Source organism: Ahaetulla prasina, chromosome 4 (assembly GCF_028640845.1).
Source record: "Ahaetulla prasina isolate Xishuangbanna chromosome 4, ASM2864084v1, whole genome shotgun sequence".
Taxonomy (NCBI): domain Eukaryota; kingdom Metazoa; phylum Chordata; class Lepidosauria; order Squamata; family Colubridae; genus Ahaetulla; species Ahaetulla prasina.
Window position 1 is genome coordinate 73,250,438 of NC_080542.1, and position 18,575 is coordinate 73,269,012.

Sequence of the window (18,575 nt, forward strand, 5' to 3'; positions counted from 1 at the left end):
CTCCACTGCATACTTTCCTCCATGTAGATGTAGTTCCATTGAGGACTACACATTGAGTGTGGTTGGTCAGCCAGTTGCGAATCCATCTGGTGGTGATGCTCTCTAACCCACATTTTTCTACTTTATCTAGTAATAGGTTATGGTCTGCTTTATCAAATGCTTTATTGAAGTCCAAGTAAATTATACTGACAGCATTCCTCTGATCCATTAATTATGTCACTTTGACAAAGAATGGAATAAGATTAGGATGGCATGATCTGTTTTTGACAAACCCATGTTGGCTTTTGGTTATTACTTTGTTTACTTCTAGGCTTTCGGTGATTCATTGCTTGATTATCTTTTCCAAAATCTTCCCTGGTATTGAGGTCAGGCTGATAGGTCTATAGTTTCCTGGATCTGTTTTTCTTCCTTTTTTGAAGATGGGAACTACATCAGCTCTTTTCCAGTCCTCTGGCAGCTCCCCTGTGTTTCAGGATCTTTGAAAGATATAGTTCAGTGTCTGCCAGTTCCTTCAGAATCTTGGGGTGTAATCCATCTAGTCCTGGTGATTTGAACTCGTCTAAGGTAGACAGGCGTTCACTTACCATTTTCTTCCCTATTTTAACTTGTGTTCCTAATCTGTTTTTTATGGTGCTGTTTTTGATAGGTAGTTTTTTTTCCCTTTTCTGTAAAGACAGATGCAAAAAAATGAGTTACGTAGTTCTGCTTTCTCCCTGTTGCTTGTCACCTTCTTGCCATTTTCTCCCAGCAATGGGCCGATTGTTTCCTTGACTTTTTTCTTGTTTTTAACATGTTGGAAGAAGCTTTTTTTGTTTTTACTTTTGTCGCAAGCCTTTGTTCATTGTGAGTGTTAGCTTTCCTCATTTCATCTTTACAAGCTCGGGCTATTTACTGATATTCTGCCTTAGTCATTTGCCGCTCTGTCCACTCTTTATACTTATCCTTTTTGTCTTTCAATTTGTCAGAGAGTTCTTTATGCAGCCATGCTGGTTTCTTTTGAGATCTATTATTTTTCTTCTTCATTGGTATTGTTCTAGACTGGGCTTTTATAATCTCACTTTTCAAAATTTCCCAAGCTTCTTGAGTTGTTTTCCCCTCGAGGATTCTCATCCATAGAATCCTTCTCAAGCTCTCTCTAAGTTTATTGAAATTAGCTCTCTTAAAGTCTAAGACTCTAGTTTGACTTTGTTCTACTACTTGTGTTTTCCAGTAATTCCAATATTGCGTGATCACTTGCCCCCAAGATTCCTATAGCTTCAACACCTTCTATCATTTCATCTCTGTTAGTGAGAATTAAGTCCAATATGGCTGATTTGTTACTTTTTGGGAAACAAAATTGTCTGCTAGATTTGTTAGGAACCTGTTGGATCTTCCACTTGGTGCAGAGTTTGTCTCCCAGTTGATGTCAGGGTAGTTAAAATCCCCCATTACTACTGTGATGTGCTTCCTACATATCTTAGTTAGCTGACCAATAAAAAGTTCATCTACTTCCTCTGTTTGGCTGGGTGGCTTATAGTATAGACCTATGGCAATATCATTTTTCCTCCCTTTAATATTGACTCAAATGCATTCAAGTTAATTTTCATCATTGTTGTGCTCTATTTCTGTAGAGATGTAGTTATTTCTTATATACAGTGCAACTCCACCTCCTCTTTTATTTCGTCTATTTCTTTTAAATAATTTATATCCCTCTAGCTGTATGTTCCATTTGTGGGTTTCATCCCAACAAGTTTCCGTAATTTATTTATTTATTTTATTTTTATTTTATTTATTTTGTCATAACAATATATGTAGGTATCATACAAAAACATTATATAATATATAAACACATATATGAGTAAATATAAGGAGGTATAAGCATATATGTATATAGGAAGAAGAAAAGAAAAACAATAGGACAGGAACAGTAGGCACGTTTGTGCGCTTATGCACGCCCCTTATGGTCCTCTTAGGAATGGGGTGAGGTCAATAGTAGAAAGTTTTTGGTTAAAGCTTTTAGGATTATGGGAAGAGACCACAGAGTCAGGTAAAGTATTCCAAGCACTGATGATTCTGTTACAGAAGTCATATTTTCTGCAATCTAGATTAAAGCGGTTGACATTAAGTTTAAATCTATTGGTTGCTCTAGTATTATTGCAATTGAAGCTGAAGTAGTCTTTAACAGGAAGGACATTACAACAGATGGTTCTGTGAGTTAAACTTAGGTCTTGTCGAAGGCGATGGAGTTCCAAGTTTTCTAAGCCTAGGATTTCAAGTCTGGTGGGGTAAGGTATTTTGTTGTTTTCAGAGGAATGGAGAACTCTTCTTGTAAAATATTTCTGGACACGTTCAATTGTATTGATGTCAGAGATGTGGTGAGGGTTCCAAACAGATGAGCTGTATTCTAGAATTGGTCTAGCAAATGTTTTATATGCTCTGGTTAGTAGTGTGGTGTTTTTGGAAAAGAAGCTACGCAAGATTAGGTTTACAACTCTTAGAGCCTTTTTTGCTATGTAGTTGCAGTGGGCTTTGGCACTTAGATCATTTGACATGAAAACTCCAAGGTCTTTAATGGGATGGGGGTCATCTGTAAAGTAATGTCCATCAAGTATGTACTTAGTGTTTGGGTTCTTTTTTCCTATATGTAAGTCTGAGCATTTGCTGGTTGAGATTTGGAGTTGCCAAGTTTTAGACCAAGCGGTTAGATGATCAAGGTCTTTTTGAATGCTAGATGTATTGTCTGTGGTGTTAAATAGTTTGACATCGTCAGCAAAGAGAACACAATTACTTGAGATATGGTCACAAAGATCATTAATGTATAGTATGAAGAGTGTTGGTCCAAGGACGCTGCCTTGAGGGATGCCACTCTTGACAGGAACGGGATTTGATAAAGCATTGCCAATTTTGACCACTTGTTGTCTGTTAGACAGAAAAGCAGATATCCATTTGTGAAAGGGTCCTGAGATGCCATAGGATTTTAGTTTTAAGAGAAGTTTATCATGTACTACTGAGTCAAAAGCTTTGCAGAAGTCTATGTAGATTGCATCTATTGTTTTGCCTTGATCAAGATTTGTAGTCCATATGTTTTTACAATGGAGAAGTTACATGATAATTTTTTCCGGAAACCAAATTGTTTATTGGAGAGTAGGTTGTTAGTTTTTAAGTGTGAGGCAATGGATTGGTTGATGATTGAGTCCATGACTTTGCAGGTGATGCAGCACAAAGAGATTGGTCTGTAATTTCCGACTAAGCTGGGGTCTCCTTTTTTGAAGATAGGAATGACTGTGGCTAGTGACCAAAGTTTGGGAAGGGAACTGGTAGTGAAGGCTTTATCAAAGATAATGCTTAGTGGTTCTGCTATATTAATGGAAAGTTTTTTTTAAGAAGTATGCACATAGTCCATCGGGTCCAATAGATAGTGATGGTTTCATGTTATGAAGAGCTTTTCCAACATTATCTTCTGTGAAATCTATATGAGTTAAGTCATCATATTCATTGCTGGTACGTTTGTGGAATATCGGATATGTGTCATCGCTGTTAACAAAAACGGAGCCAAAGAAAATGTTGAAGAGGTTTGCTTTAACTGTTTCGTCATTGCATTCTTTTCTATTAGAATCTTTTAGTGGTGGGATGGATCTTGAGTCTTTAAGTTTATTGTTAACAAAATTATAAAAGGCACGATTGGAATTTGTGCACAGAAGGTCCTCTTCTTGCTTGGTGTGGTAAATTGTGCATTCAGTTTTTATTTGGTTGCATATATTTCTGTAGCGGATTTTGAAATTTGCTACATAGCCTTTTTTGTTTCTTTTCCAGAGGGATTTTTTTTTTTGATTGAAGCTTTTTTATTGATATGGGTAGTTTGCTTTTCCTGATCATGGTAGTCATTTGTGGTACATATAGTTTAATGACTCTATTGATTTCAAATAGGAAGACTCTATAGTGGTCTTCAGCGGTTATGCAGGTTGCAAACAGATTTTGCCAGTCCAGAAATGAAAGATCGTTGTTTATAAGGTCATAATTTGCTTTTTTGAAGTTGTAGTTGGGAATACTATTGTTATGACGATTTAAGTATGGACGTATATTGAGACGAAAATCAATCATGCAGTGGTCACTGTTGGAAAAAGGTTCTTTAATTTGTAGTCCGTAAATTGAATTTTGGTTGTTGCAGAAGATGAGATCAAGGCAGTTGTTGAGTCTTGTATTGTTGGTTACAAGTTGTTCGAGACCTAGGTTTGTAACAGCGTTGTATAGTGTAGTATGGATTGGGTCAGTTGAACATTCATTAGTTGTCCAGTTAATGAGAGGTAGATTTAGGTCACCCAGGAAGATGAGAGGATATGGGCAAGAGGTAGCCCATGTTAGCATTGAGGTTAGCATATTTGCATGGGTAATGTCATAGTCAGGGGCTCTGTAGCATAGTAAGAATCGAAAAGTAGTGTTAAGGGATAGGTCGCATACAATAGTTTCAGGAAGAGAAAGTTTATGTGCTACTTGGATATTTTTTAGATTCAGTGACTTTTTGTAAAAGATAGCCACTCCACCACCTCTTCGGTTTTCACGATCTGATAGAAAGACTTGATATTCTTTGTTTGAGATAATGGAGTCAGGAAGGGATGAGTTCAGCCATGTTTCACAAACAAAAATGATATCAAACGTGCCACTGTTTAACAAGAGGATAAATTCAGGTAATTTGTTAACAATGCTTCTTGCATTTATCAATTTGCATTTGAGATCTGTAGTGATTGGTGTTGAAGAGGTAAGGGGTGTGCATACCTAGTTTTGGATGTTAGTAGGTTGGGGGTTGTGTACAACAGATGGTTGAATAGATGGTTGGATGGTAGTTTGGCTGATTGGATGGATGGTTGTTTGGATGGCTGGTTGGGTGGCTGTTTGAATGGCTGGTTGGATGGCTGGTTGGATGGCTGGTTGGATGGCTGGTTGGGTGGCTGGTTGGGTGGCTCTTTGGATGGCTGGTTGGATGGCTGGTTGGATGGTTGGTTGGATGGTTGGTTGGATGGCTGTTTGGATGGCTGGTAAGATGGTTGGTTGAATGGATGGTAGGGTGATGGGTACTTGATTGAATGTTGGGATGGCTGGTTGATTGTTATGGATGATGGGGGGTTTGGAGGTGATTTTTTTGATTGTAGGCTTTATTTTTTATGCAATCAGCATGGTAGTCGATGTATAAGTTGGATTCACCATTGTCTTGTCTTGTTTTAAGTTCTGTGCGAAGTTCATGAGAACGTATCCGTTGTAGAAAAGATAGATCAGGACGTGATCTAAGTTTACTGTAGGCAGGGTTGGTTTTAGCAATTGAGTTTATGGTATAAATGAATTTACGTTTGCTGTCCTCATTTATACATGTGACTCTACAAAATCTTGGTGCTGTTGACCCGTCGCTGTTTTTATATTCTGGTTCATCTCTGGAGACAGCAATTATTTCATTTGGAAAGATGGTTGATGAGTTATAATTTCCAATTATGTTGTGAATCTTATTGATATCTGGTTCGTTAGTGTTTTCTAGTCCAAATAATATTGCATTATTTATTTTTTGTCCTCTCTCCATTGCATCTCTGATTAGTTGGTTGGTAGTTATTTGTTGTTTAGGTTGTGTTGTATTAATTAGTTGTCTAGGTTGAGTTGTAGGTTGTGTATTAGGTTGTGTATTATATGATGATAGATGAATTGGGAAGAGATTTAGATCATTTGAGTTTTCATTTTTTAGTGTTGAAATTTGTTTTATCAAGTTTGTGAAACTTTGTTCAATAACTGTTAAAAAAAAATTTCTAAGTTTTGTTCAATATTTTGTATTCTTTTTTCTAGGTTTTGTTCAATAGCTAGTAATCTTTTATTTAAGTTTTGTTCAATAGTTATTAATCTTGTTTCTAAGATTTTTTCAGCGTTGGATTTTCTGAGTGGCATAATGATATTTTGAGTTTTTATGTAATTGGTATTGAAGTAGTATCTTTCTTATTTCTTTGTTTTATTTCACACTCTTTCCAATTTTAGTAATGATTAGATATCTGTTACTTAATCAATTTTCCTTAATTTTATATCTCTCTCTTTAAGTTTCAATAGCAATCAATTTGGCAATTGCTATGCTAATGGGGGATTACTATGGTAACGGTGAAATTCGGCGGGAAATTTAAAATAATGAGATTGGGTGATTGAAGAAGCTTCTTTAAGGGTGGCCGTAATGGCGGGAGTTTCAAAAAAGTCAATAGAAGCTGGGAGACTGGAGTCTCCGTGGAACTCACCAGCGGTCCTATATGGTCCTGTTGATTGGGGGCTTGGTGGTTTTAAGTCCTTTTAAATCCTGGTTGTTTCGTGGCTTTAAATCCTTTTAAATCCTGCTGCTGCATGGCTTTAAAATTGTGGTTGGTTGTTGTTGTTGTGGGTTGTTGTGGGGAAAATAGGAACAGAAAGGTGTGTTTCAATGTGTTCACTGCCAAATTATTTGTAATACTAATAAAAGGCAGGATACAAACAAATAAACAAACAAATAAATAAATGCTTGTTCTTACCTGACATTGTAGCATGAAACAGGGTTTATTTGGACTCTGCCATAACACTGAGCTGTTATATGAACTTCCTTCAAAACTGCAACCTAAGGATAAAGCAGAAATAAATAGAACAGTTAGTAATTTACACACTTACTAAAAATATTACATGAACTCAGAGCTGTTCAGTTTTTAAATCTCTGATTGCAAAAAACCTTATAAAGTATCAGTTATCAAAGGCATGTTCTGGGCTCTTAAAAAAAATAGCTAATTCTCATGGGTCAGAAAATACATTTGAAAATATTCCAACAGACAATCATTTATCATTAATAAAAGGCAGGGATCACTGGAACAGAAATGATGCACTTAGGATAAGTTTACACAAAAAAAATGATTGATTGATATCTGTCAGAAAATCAGAGAGACTGACTGAAAATCAAAGGAACTTTAAAGAAGTCAAAATGACAAATGACATAGAACTTCTGCCCTTTTTTAATGACTGCTACACATTAAAAAGAGGTGGACTCCGATGATCTCCATTTTGACTCCCTCTACAGTCACACATGGCAACAGATTAAACTTTAATCCAGTCAAATCCTATCAGCCTTTATCTATAGACCAGACAGGAAATACAATCAGATACACTAACTCTACTTTATTGTAGAATCTTGCAAGTCTGAAAGCATAATTTTCCTGCTGTTTGTTTCTTTTATAATCCAAGAAATGTTTCCTTTTTAATCTCTTGCCACACCCATTATCCAGCAATAGATTACTCTGGTTCTGACCTGACCATGTCCTAGGCAACATCACTTCACCTTGTTCCCTAAGGTTTTTCCTACCACCTACCATTACACAAACAAACATACAAGAGGGTAACTAAATGACAATCATAAAATTTACAGCGAAACACATTATGAACAGGCAAAAAAAATTTCTGGCAGAAAAACAATCATATTTGGCCACAAATTGACACCTCCTTTTATACAAAAAGTGGCAAATCTTAGCAATTTAGAACACATTATTGGAGTTTTTGCTATGTAGAAGATATATAACATACAGTACATTTCACTGGGACATCCAGGAATTCCTACTCAGTAGCAAACCAGACTGTTAGGCTTATCCATATAAAAGTATATTAAAGCTGCATGAGCTGCACATTTTATAGCCCCTTAGGCACTAAAATAGGTTATCTCACTGTAGCAGATGTTTCTGAATCTGTCTTCTACTACCATTGAAGGAATGCTATAAAAGTCGCAAACCTAAATTTCCTGCAAAGTTTTCTTGATAATGACTGTTTTCTACATATTAGACAAGATTTCCCCCTCCTTTATAGTCATTAGCACCTGTTATTATTGGGTTATTAGTAAACAAGCATTAACCATTAGACCAAGTCTAAGTCCAGGCAAAGGATATTGTTTTCTCTGGCCTTTATTTCATCTAATTGTTTTCTGTTTCCCAAAGGTGATAATATCTTTGTTTAAAGCATTATATGCCTACACCTCAGAATCCTTTCAGCGCACTTCTCTGACTTATTCTTGCTCTTAGTTTTTTACTTGTTATTCTCATGCCATTATTTGAATTTCCCATCTTCACTCTGATGCACCGATTCTTTCCTATATATTGATATCAAAATGTCCTAAAATCAAACCAATAAGTCAACCCCAATAATAACAGTGCAATCATAATCACCACAATGAAGTTGAAAGCATTTTGAAAACAATACAGATATCATGGATTGCTATAAAACAATTTATACTAAGCTTAATTTATGTTTCAATAAAAAACTTTTAAACTGTAATAGCAATAGCACTTATACCTATATCTTAGAATTTAGAATAACTTTATTATCACTTTGAATGTACACTAATTGGCATACATAAAAATGAAATCTCGTTGCATACAGCTCTCAAAGAGTCACCACCTCCAATTTACCCTACATAAACTTGACAAGATAAATAAATACAAAATTATGCATATATCCACATATATTATATGACATAGAAAAACAACACAGTCTAGTTCGGATGTATACATGTACATAGTGAGAAAAATGAATCTTGTGAGTTTACCAGACAGATGGCATAGGGAACAAAGCTATTACAGAATCTGATAGTCCTGCTAGAAATACTTTGAAACCTCCTCCCAGAGGGGATCAACAGAAATAGACCGTAAAGTGGGTTTGTGGGTTCTCTAACAATGTTTGAGCTCTAAATACATAGTGCTTATAAGCAATATCCTGAATAACAGGAAGCAAGCTTTCTATAATTTTCTTGACTGTCCTTACCACTCTCTGTAAGGACCAATGGTGAAATCTGAACTGATTTACAACTGGTTTGCTGGAGGTGCATGCGCATGCACATGCGCAATACACACCATGCATGCCAAAAGGAGGCATTGGTTAAGTAGAACAGCGCGCACTGGGGGTGATCAGCTATGGCGCATAATCTTTTTTTTACTTTTAAAAGCATTTTTTTACAACCTATTTGCTGAATAGATGTTAAAAAATGTTTTTAAAAGTAAAAAAAGGTTCTGACGATCAGGCAGCTCAGCTGTGATTGTCAGAGCCTCTTTTTTTTACTTTTAATTTTTTACAATCTATTCGGCCAAATAGGTGGTAAAAAATGCTTCTAAAACTAAAAAAAGGCTCTGACGATTGTGCAGCTCAGCTGTGATCATCAGAGCCTTTTTTTAACCTTTTAAAAGCATTTTTTACAACCTATTTGTCGAATAGGTTGTAAAAATGCTTTTAAAAATAAAAAAAGGCTCTGATAATGCCGCAGCTCAGCTGTGATCATCAGTTTTTTTAACCTTTTAAAAGAAGCGGCAAGTGGGCAATTGAGTGGGCATGGATGGGGAGGCCAGGGATTTTTGCTACCAGTTCTCCGAGCCACCCACTGCCATCACTACTGGATCAGCAGATCCAGTCCAAACCGGGAGCATTTCACTCCTGGTAAGGACCTTCTATCTGAGGCACTGCTACTACCAAACCAAACAATGATACAGTTTGTTAAATCTCATTTGTGTCTCTCTAAAAAGTGGCCAGAACAGGAGAAAGATGTGCTCTCCTCATCTGATGCAGGAAATGCAGATGCTGGTTTGCACACTTCACTAAGGATGATATGTGGTAGATGCTTAATACTTATATACTGATTCACAGTGCTTTATAACCCACTCTAAGCAGTTTATAGTCAGCAGGGCCAGCATCATGATGAGACGACGTGCACCCTAGGAGCTTCGGGAAGAGCATCGAAATTCTGGTCGATTTGGGGGTTCTCAATGGACTATAGACACTAGCCGGCGCAAACAGGGAAGTTGCAAATTCCCTGCAGCACTGGCACCCAGCCTTTGACCCAACGACAAGGAAAAGCAGCCATTAGGAGCTGCCAAAGTCGGGATGGCCACACAAGAAGACTGAGCAGGAGTGAAGATTAGAACAGAGTATTGTTACCGTGCGAGCAATTGGCCAATTCACAGGTAAGAAGAGAAAAAAAAATTAAAGCTCAAGAGATTTTCTGGCTTGAAGTTAGCAGCTAATTGGCACGCAGAAACTTAAAGTGAGAGGAACAAACAGCAAAAAGGATTTATAAGACAAAAGCCATAAAAGAACTAATGTTCCATCTGGACTTTAAATTGGTTTTGGAAGAAAAAATAAATATTAAAAGGAGAAAAAAACTGAGAGAAAGCATCTTTTGCTAACAAAAGGATTAAACAGAGGAAGACAAAGGAATTGTTTTTGTGGATTGAGTGACATTTTGTTGCTGGGAGTTGTGGATTGGAGAGAAATATCACTGGAGAGGGAAAAAACAACATTGCATTGTTTAGGCTATTAAGAGAAAGAGGAACACTGAAGGAGTACTTGTTTAAACAGCTGTGGCATAGCTTCAAAAGACTGGAAAGATTAAGATTGGAACTAGGACGAGCTAGGGGGGGAAATCTGAACTGGCTTGCATTTGGTAATAGAAAAAAAGGGGGGAAGAGACAATATTTTGGACTTGAATTTGGACTATACATAAGTTAAAATAAATAAATTTAAAAAGCCTTTCTCCTTATATTTAAAAGATGGAGAGTTGGGAGGATGTATATGAGGAACTATGGGAGATGTTTCAAATGGTGCAAGAATCCTTTAAAGGAAATAAAGCTGTGGGTTAAAAATAAAAAAAGAAATTATGAAGAAATTATGAGGAAATAAGGGGAACAAAAATATAATGTTGAAAAAGAAATGAGTGAAGATAAAAATACAGATGTTCATATTGAGATTGATAGTGAAAGAATAGAAAAGGAGAGGGAAAAGGATACTTTGAAAAAGAAAGGGGAAAAAGAAAAGATTGAGGGGAAAAATTAAAAGAGTGAAAAAATAGATGATTACACTGGGATTAGCAGTGACAGAATAAAGAGAAGAGGAGGAAATGGAGAAAAATTGAGGGGGGAAATTAAAAGAGTAAAAGTTAGAGAAAGGAGGTGGAAAAGAAAATATAAGAAAGAGAAAGAAGAAGATAAAAGAAAAATATTAAGAGATGGGATTTTGGAGAGACTGAAAGAAAATGGTTAAAAGGAGGAAAAAATGAATAGAAGAAAAGAAATTAAAATAGTGGTAGAAATTCTTAGGAATGATGGAAATTAGAAGAAATATATAGATTATTGTAAAAAGGTAGTAAAAAGGTTGAAATGAAGTAAATGAAAGAAGTAAAAAAGAAGGAATATATTGCTTAATGCAAAATGGAGAAGTAAATAAAATGCGGAAGATATAATAGGATATATGTTTTCTTTTTCTTTTTGTGTCTGAAAATGCATGGAATGAGAGAGAATCATAGTTGATGGTAAGGAAATAAATTTTAAACATATAAAAGAATGGAAAAATTAATCAAAGTTAAGATATAAAATTGTAAAGAAGGTAAAAAAAAAAGTACATTGTTTTTTAAAAATAATAAACAGGCCAGCAGATGGAATGTGAAAGATAGTATGGTTTATAAGTGAAAATGATTGTTATTAAGATGTAAAAGGAAATAAAATTGAAATGTTAGTAAATGATGTATAATATTGGAAGAGAATAATAACTATTGAATTATGAACAAAAACTCTTAAGAAAGTAAGAGGTGGAAGGTTGTATTAATTGATTGTAAGATCCAAATTGAATAAGATGAAGACAATGTTAATAATTAAAATACATGAGGGGAAGTCTGAGAAATATACTCAATAAATGAAAAAATCGGGGTTCCCTGGACACCAGAAATATTGAAATGAAAATAAATACAGCAATGGAAAGATATAAGAAGAAGGAGAGAGACAGAAAGGGAGAAGGAGGGAGAGAGAAAGAAGAAAAGGAAGATGAGAGGAGGAAAGGTAGGGGAAATAAGAGTAGGAGAGAAAATTAGATAGGGAGGAAGTAGGGAGGAGGGGGAGAAAGGAAGGGGAAGTATAGAAGGAGCAGGAGACAAGAGGAGAGAAGAAAGTAGGGAGGATGAAAGAAGGGAGGAAGAGAAGTGAGAAGAAAGGACTGCTATGAAAAGGAAAATATGAAATGGAAGAAAGGCAACTCCAAATATATTTGAATATATTAGGATAAAAATTGAAACAGTTAAAAAAAAGAGAATGATAGAAAATGCATACCAATAAAAATGGAGAAATTAGAACTCGAGAGTGAAAGAAGATGTGACTTAGTGAAATGAACAAAGAAATATTAGGATATGAATAAAAATTATGAAAAAAGACTATTTTGGCAAAAACTTTAAGTAAAATATATTTGAATATATTGAATTGTATAAGATATGATATGGCCAGTACTCTGTTCATAAACCATGTATGTGTGTAGGGGGAGGAAATTAAAAAATCAATAAAAACTTGTTTGAAAAAAAAATAAGCAGTTTATAGTCAGCATATTGCCCTCAACCATCTAGGCCCTCATTTTACCAACCTTAGAAAGATGGAAGACTGAGTCAACCTTGAATTGAACTGCCGAACTGCCGACAGTTGGCAGTCAGCAAAATGAACCTGCAATATTGCATTCTAGCCTTGTGGTGCAACCAAAACAATCTGGAACTGAACACACTCAAAACCGTAGAAATGGTGGTAGACTTTAGGAAAAACCCTTCCATAATTCCACCTCTCACAATACTTGACAACACAGTATCAACAGTAGAAACCTTCAAATTTCTGGGTTCTATCATATCGCAAGATCTCAAATGGACAACTAACATCAAAAACATCATTAAAAAAGGACAACAAAGAATGTTCTTTCTGCGCCAACTCAGTAAGCTCAAACTGCCCAAGGAGCTGCTGATCCAATTCTACAGAGGAATTATTGAGTCTGTCATTTGCACCTCTATAACTGTCTGGTTCGGTTCTGCAACCCAACAAGAAAAACACAGACTTCAGAGGATAATTAGAACTGCAGAAAAAATAATTGCTACCAACTTGCCTTCCATTGAGGACCTGTATACTGCACGAATCAAGAAGAGGGCCGTGAAAATATTTGCAGATCCCTCGCATCCTGGACATAAACTGTTTCAACTACTACCCTCAAAGCAGCTATAGAGCACTGCACACCAGAACAACTAGACACAAGAACAGTTTTTTCCCAAAGGCCATCACTCTGCTAAACAAATAATTCCCTCAACACTGTCAGACTATTTACTGAATCTGCACTACTATTAATTGTTTCATAGTTCCCATCACCAATCTCTTTCCACTTATGACTGTATAACTTGTTGCTGGCAATCCTTATGATTTATATTGATATATTGATCATCAATTGTGTTGTAAATGTTGTACCTTGATGAACGTATCTTTTCTTTTATGTACACTGAAAGCATATGCACCAAGACAAATTCCTTGTGTGTCCAATCACACTTGGCCAATAAAATTCTATTCTATTCTATTCTATTCTAATCACTGTCCCACCATGCCTCTTATCTAATACTTATTTATTTATTTCTATTATTGATAAAATGATATTGGCAATATTTTTTGACTGTAGTTTGATAACTAAGAACTCAAACAATAATTTTGATATTTGATCAATTAATAGATGGTGATGACAAAATAGGGGAGTTGAAAATCCTTCTTGAAAAATATGTGATACGTTTACATTGAGCAGTAGCTGAGAATAAATTGAAGGAAGATAAACTAAAGGAAAACCAGAATAAAAACATAACAAGACCATGATCAATGCTGGAAAAATTTAATTGATAAAAAAGGTGAAAGGAAAGTAGTCAAAATAAAAGATGTATTGCAAAAATTTTGCCCCTCAGGTCCTCTTAATCTTAAAATAGACTTTTCCAACTCCAGAAATAACTACATAATTTCAAATACCAGAACACAATGCTAATTCCCTGTGTTGAACATTCACACAGTGTCATGTTATAGATTGCTGACAATGACATAAAAAGGGAACTGGGTACAGGGGAGTTCTAATAACTTTTTAATGCTCTATTTTGCCAGAATTACTAGAATTAAAGGTTTTGCAGAGGTTTAAAACTGTCCCTATTTAATGGCTCCAATTATTCAGGGATTGAAGACATAATCCACAGAGACAATTTATGAACTTTACATAGATGCATATAGGTACAGAGCCAACGGGATTTGGATGGTCAATAATTCAAATAATAAATAAGATGCCTCCATATAAATTTTATTTTTTTATTTTTCATTTCCTTTTTTCCTTTTTTAGTTGCTTATTTTTCCATCTCTTTTCTATTATTTTTAATTAAAGTAAAAAAATTATATATGTATGTGTGTGTGCATTCTCTCTCTCTCTCTCTCTCTCTCACACACACACACACACACACACACACACACACACGTGTGTCAGTGTTTATTTAAAGCTTGGATTGATCTCAAATGTATTAAAGAATCAACACAAATCTTATTGCCAATAGTAGTGTATTTAAAATGAACAAAAGAGGTATATCTTCATAGGACCTTTCAAAGGAAAAATATTTTTAAAACTGACATACAATATAAAGCTATGAAAGACAGCTGGACATGCCTTGTTCACACAGGAAAAAATGAACTCCAGTTTACCATATGACTTGGGACTATTCTAACAGTGACCCCAACCTATCTGGACAGTTGTAACTCATCAGAATCCTGGGGAAAGGATTTTGCAGTGTGTGTGTTGTGACTGGGTGGAATAAAAAGTATTTTAGAGTAAGAGCAGGCTAGTTTCAGACTAGACCAATCAACTTTTGACCAATGCCTTGTACTCTAACACTTGGTCCAGATGCCTTCTAAAAGAACAATAGTACCCTTATATATATATATATATTTTGTTTACATTTATACCCCGCCCTTCTCCGAAGACTCAGGGCGGCTTACAATGTATAGGGCAATAGTCTCATTCTATTTGTATATATTTACAAAGTCAACTTATTGCCCCCCCAACAATCTGGGTCCTCATTTTACCTACCTTATAAAGGATGGAAGGCTGAGTCAACCTTGGGCCGGGCTCGAACCTGCAGTAATTGCAGGCTTTGTGTTCTTAATAACAGGCCTTACCAGGCAGAGCTAAACCGGCCCTAAACAGCTTTTATGGTTTTAAAATCAGCATTGGACTGTATCTCTGAGTAAAACTATGGCAGGAAGAAATTGTTTGACGTAATATTACTTATTCATACAATAAAGAGTAATTTATCACTGAAAATTAGATGCAATTTTTTAGAATCCTCACCCAATACAGTTCTGATTTATAAAGGTTTGTTGCAAGGCTGCATTTCTCACTTTAAATTTTATATGGCAAATTATTTAAATACTTTGGTTTCAGTCTTTCATAATCCTTGATTGAGATAGCCCATAACAATTATATAATCCAGGATTCCCAGAAAGATGCCAGTGCCATTTTGATGTTTTTAGCACTAAGAAAGGCTATCATATACCTATGAAATTCAAAAACTTTGTCTAGCTATGTCTTGTGTAAGTTTTTCATGGAGCTCAGATTAGGTCTAAGAAATCTTCACCTTTTTGTGAGCTCAAAAGTGATGATTTGTTCCACACATTTGAGTTTCTCTGCAAATACTACCATAAATTTGCTTTTGCACACTTACATTTTATTTTATTTTTTTGTTTTCAGAGAAGAGTACAAATATATCACAAGCACAACAGTTTTCAGCTGCAGTTACTTTCATCCATTTTTAGTTCTGTTAGAGGAAATTCCACCTTGTGTGCTCCTTCCAAACTCCATTTCCAATCACAGAGTGAACTTATTCCCTGGAAATATTGTATTCAATAGCTTCTTAAGAAATGATCTTTCAGCTCTAAATAGTCCATCAGTCCATAATAGTCCATAATTTTTTTTAAATTACTAATTTTTTATGTTTTATTTTCTTTCAACTCTATTGTCTGTCTGTCTCTCTGTCTGACATTGCCTGGCCTTTTCATTCTATTTTGAAACTTTAAAAAAATCATCAGGGAGTTCTGCTTAGTTTAGTTAGCATGGATTTTATAAATAAATTTCCTATTCCCCCAAGAGAAAATGTTCCTGGTAAAGAATAGTAAATTGGGCCATAACCCTCATTTCCAATGATGGATTTCTCTCATTTTATTTTCTCTAACTACTTTTCCTTTTGTTTCTGTTGGCCTGAAAAATAAACAACAGGAGGAAAAAATCAAGGACATGTTATATTTAATTCACGGGGGAATTATTCTTTGTGGGGGGCTTTATACTACAATATTTTAAAGGTGAAAAAACAAATGAAAGAACTCTCTCTGATGCAAATTATGGAATTTGAGAAGTAGCATCTAGTTGACCTTCACTGACCTCAAAACAGATAAACTGAATTAGACTTGCTTAGTAACCAGGAGAGGAGACTACCAATAAATAGCAAGATTCAGAAACTGATAATCCCAAACATGACAATCTCAAAATCCCAAAACATGACAATGGCAAATATTTTCTTTAATTTTAATTCATTGATTATTCTATGGCAGGGGTCCCCAAACTTGGCAACTTTAAGACTTGTGGACTTCAACTCCCAGAATGCTGGCTGGAGAAATCTGGGAGTTGAAGTCCACAAGTCTTAAAGCTGCCACATTTGAAGACCTCTGGTCTACGGTGATAGTACATAATACATCAGAATAATGGATTTCTTTTGTCCCAAAACATATGGGAATATGAGGTACATAAGCAGCAAAGGATGATGGCTGTTATAGTTGATCCTCAGGATCTGTATTCTAAGAACACTAAGTCTGAGAACAAATATATTATTAATAAAGTTGGGATATTTCAGATTTGGAAAGCTTCCTTTATGAACCATTCCCAATAATCCATATGAAAATAATTTTTGAACTTTCTGTAATTGGAAAAATCCCATGAATGTTTGGACATATGCTTATAAAGTTTTGAAAACTTTCTAATGTAACAACTGCTATTTATATTACAAATTAAACATAAGAGGAATTCTTATGACAATGTTTAAAATTTGACAAATAAGATGAAAATTTTTTATATATATATATATATTTATATCCCGCCCTTCTCCGAAGACTCAGGGCAGCTTACATTGTGTAAGGCAATGGGTGATACTTTAATTTAAACTAGATTTTATAGAGACTAAGCTGATTCTAAATTTAATAACAGCAGTGAGACTTTTGGTTGCACAATACTGGAAGAGAGAAGATTTACCTACGATTGAAGAATGGACACTTAAAGTATCAAACTTAGCAGAAATGGCAAAGATTTCTGCATATTTGAAAGAACATTCACAAGAAAAATATGTATTGGAGTGGAAAAGGTGGACTGATTATGTTCAAAACAAGTAACAACTAAAAAGTATCAAATAGTTTATGAATAACGTTATGAATGGCATATATTAATGTGTATGTTTAAATGGGAAAGGGAAGTTAAGGGGGTGTTGGAAGAGAGTTGATACGAGTTAAGATTTTTGTAGTATTTTAGCTTATGATTGATAAATGTTATTGTCAGCCTCCGCTTTAATTTAGTGTATTTCTCCTACTAGATTATCTGACTATTTTATTACCTTGTTAAAAATTTGCTCTACTGATTGTCTTACATGCTTTATGGAGAAGGGGGGGAGGTTTTCACTGTTCCCAGCGTCGGCTGACATTGTATGTGGGGGAGAGGGGAAATGCCATTTTCAAAACCAGAGGTTTGAATTGTGTTGGCGCGTGAATGAAACGGCAGCTGCTGATTCCACATTCCATTCAGAAGATTGACAGAGGGAGAATATCGGAAGTGAAACTACACGTGGCTGAGGAGAAAGAAGACATTGGACTATTACTGTATGACCTCTAATAGGGGGAGGGTTCAGGAGAGAATATGACTCTGGGGTTTTGATTTACTTCCAGTTCCAGCTTTGCTTCCACTGCATCCAGACTTGTATGATATAAATTACCAAATTCTTCAACATGATGAAGTTGGGTTTTTATTTTCTCAAACACTGATCTGGGGCAGGCTGACAGTTATATCCTGCATTTTGTTCTGGGTGGGGGGCAGAGGGAGGAGGGAGGGGGGAGAGGGGGAAAAATTAAGCTAGATCAATTGATTCAAATTATGAGAAAAATGGAATTTGAATAAATATTATAAAGAACATTCCAGTAGAAAGGCTCTGACAGAACAGAATATATATAGCTCAGAGGTGAACTATCAAATCTTTGATGCTCCTGAGCTGGATTGTTGGGGACAATGTGCTGACTCTGTAAACTGCGTAGAGGGGGCTTTAAAACATTGTGAAGCAATACATAAATCTAAGGGCTATAGCTATTTTTGTTTGTAGACATTTCATTACCAGACTAGGTAACATCTTCAGTGTTAGTGAATGTGAAGTTTGCTCCCAGTTTATACAATAGTTTGTCCTGCCAATGTTGATGGGAATATGGTTTTCTCTTTGGTAGATTGGTTGGTTGGTTGGTTGGGTGTTAAATTTGCTGCTTATACCACTATTCTAGTGACTTAGGGCAGCTTACAATGCCATATTTGTAGGAATAGAATAACTAGAGCATACAAAACATTTGCCAGACCTATTCTTGAATACAGCTCATCTGTCTGGAACCCATACCACATCTCTGACATTAATACAATCGAACGCGTCCAGAAATATTTTACTAGAAGAGTTCTTCGCTCCTCCGAAAACAACAAAATACCTT

General features: G+C 35.5%; 1 protein-coding gene across 12 annotated transcripts in view; it reads right to left on the minus strand.

The window, feature by feature from the left end:
- Window positions 1-18,575, minus strand: part of BMPER (BMP binding endothelial regulator) — a 589,367-nt gene that overhangs the window by 455,196 nt on the left and 115,596 nt on the right. For all 12 annotated transcript variants that reach the window (XR_009155017.1, XM_058182126.1, XM_058182117.1 and 9 more), the window contains one exon: window positions 6,504-6,586. Coding sequence is in view for 11 of the 12 variants with exons in the window: in XM_058182126.1 (XP_058038109.1) it covers window positions 6,504-6,586 (83 nt within the window). In the remaining variant the exon portion in view is untranslated. The remainder of the gene's footprint in view (window positions 1-6,503; window positions 6,587-18,575) is intronic.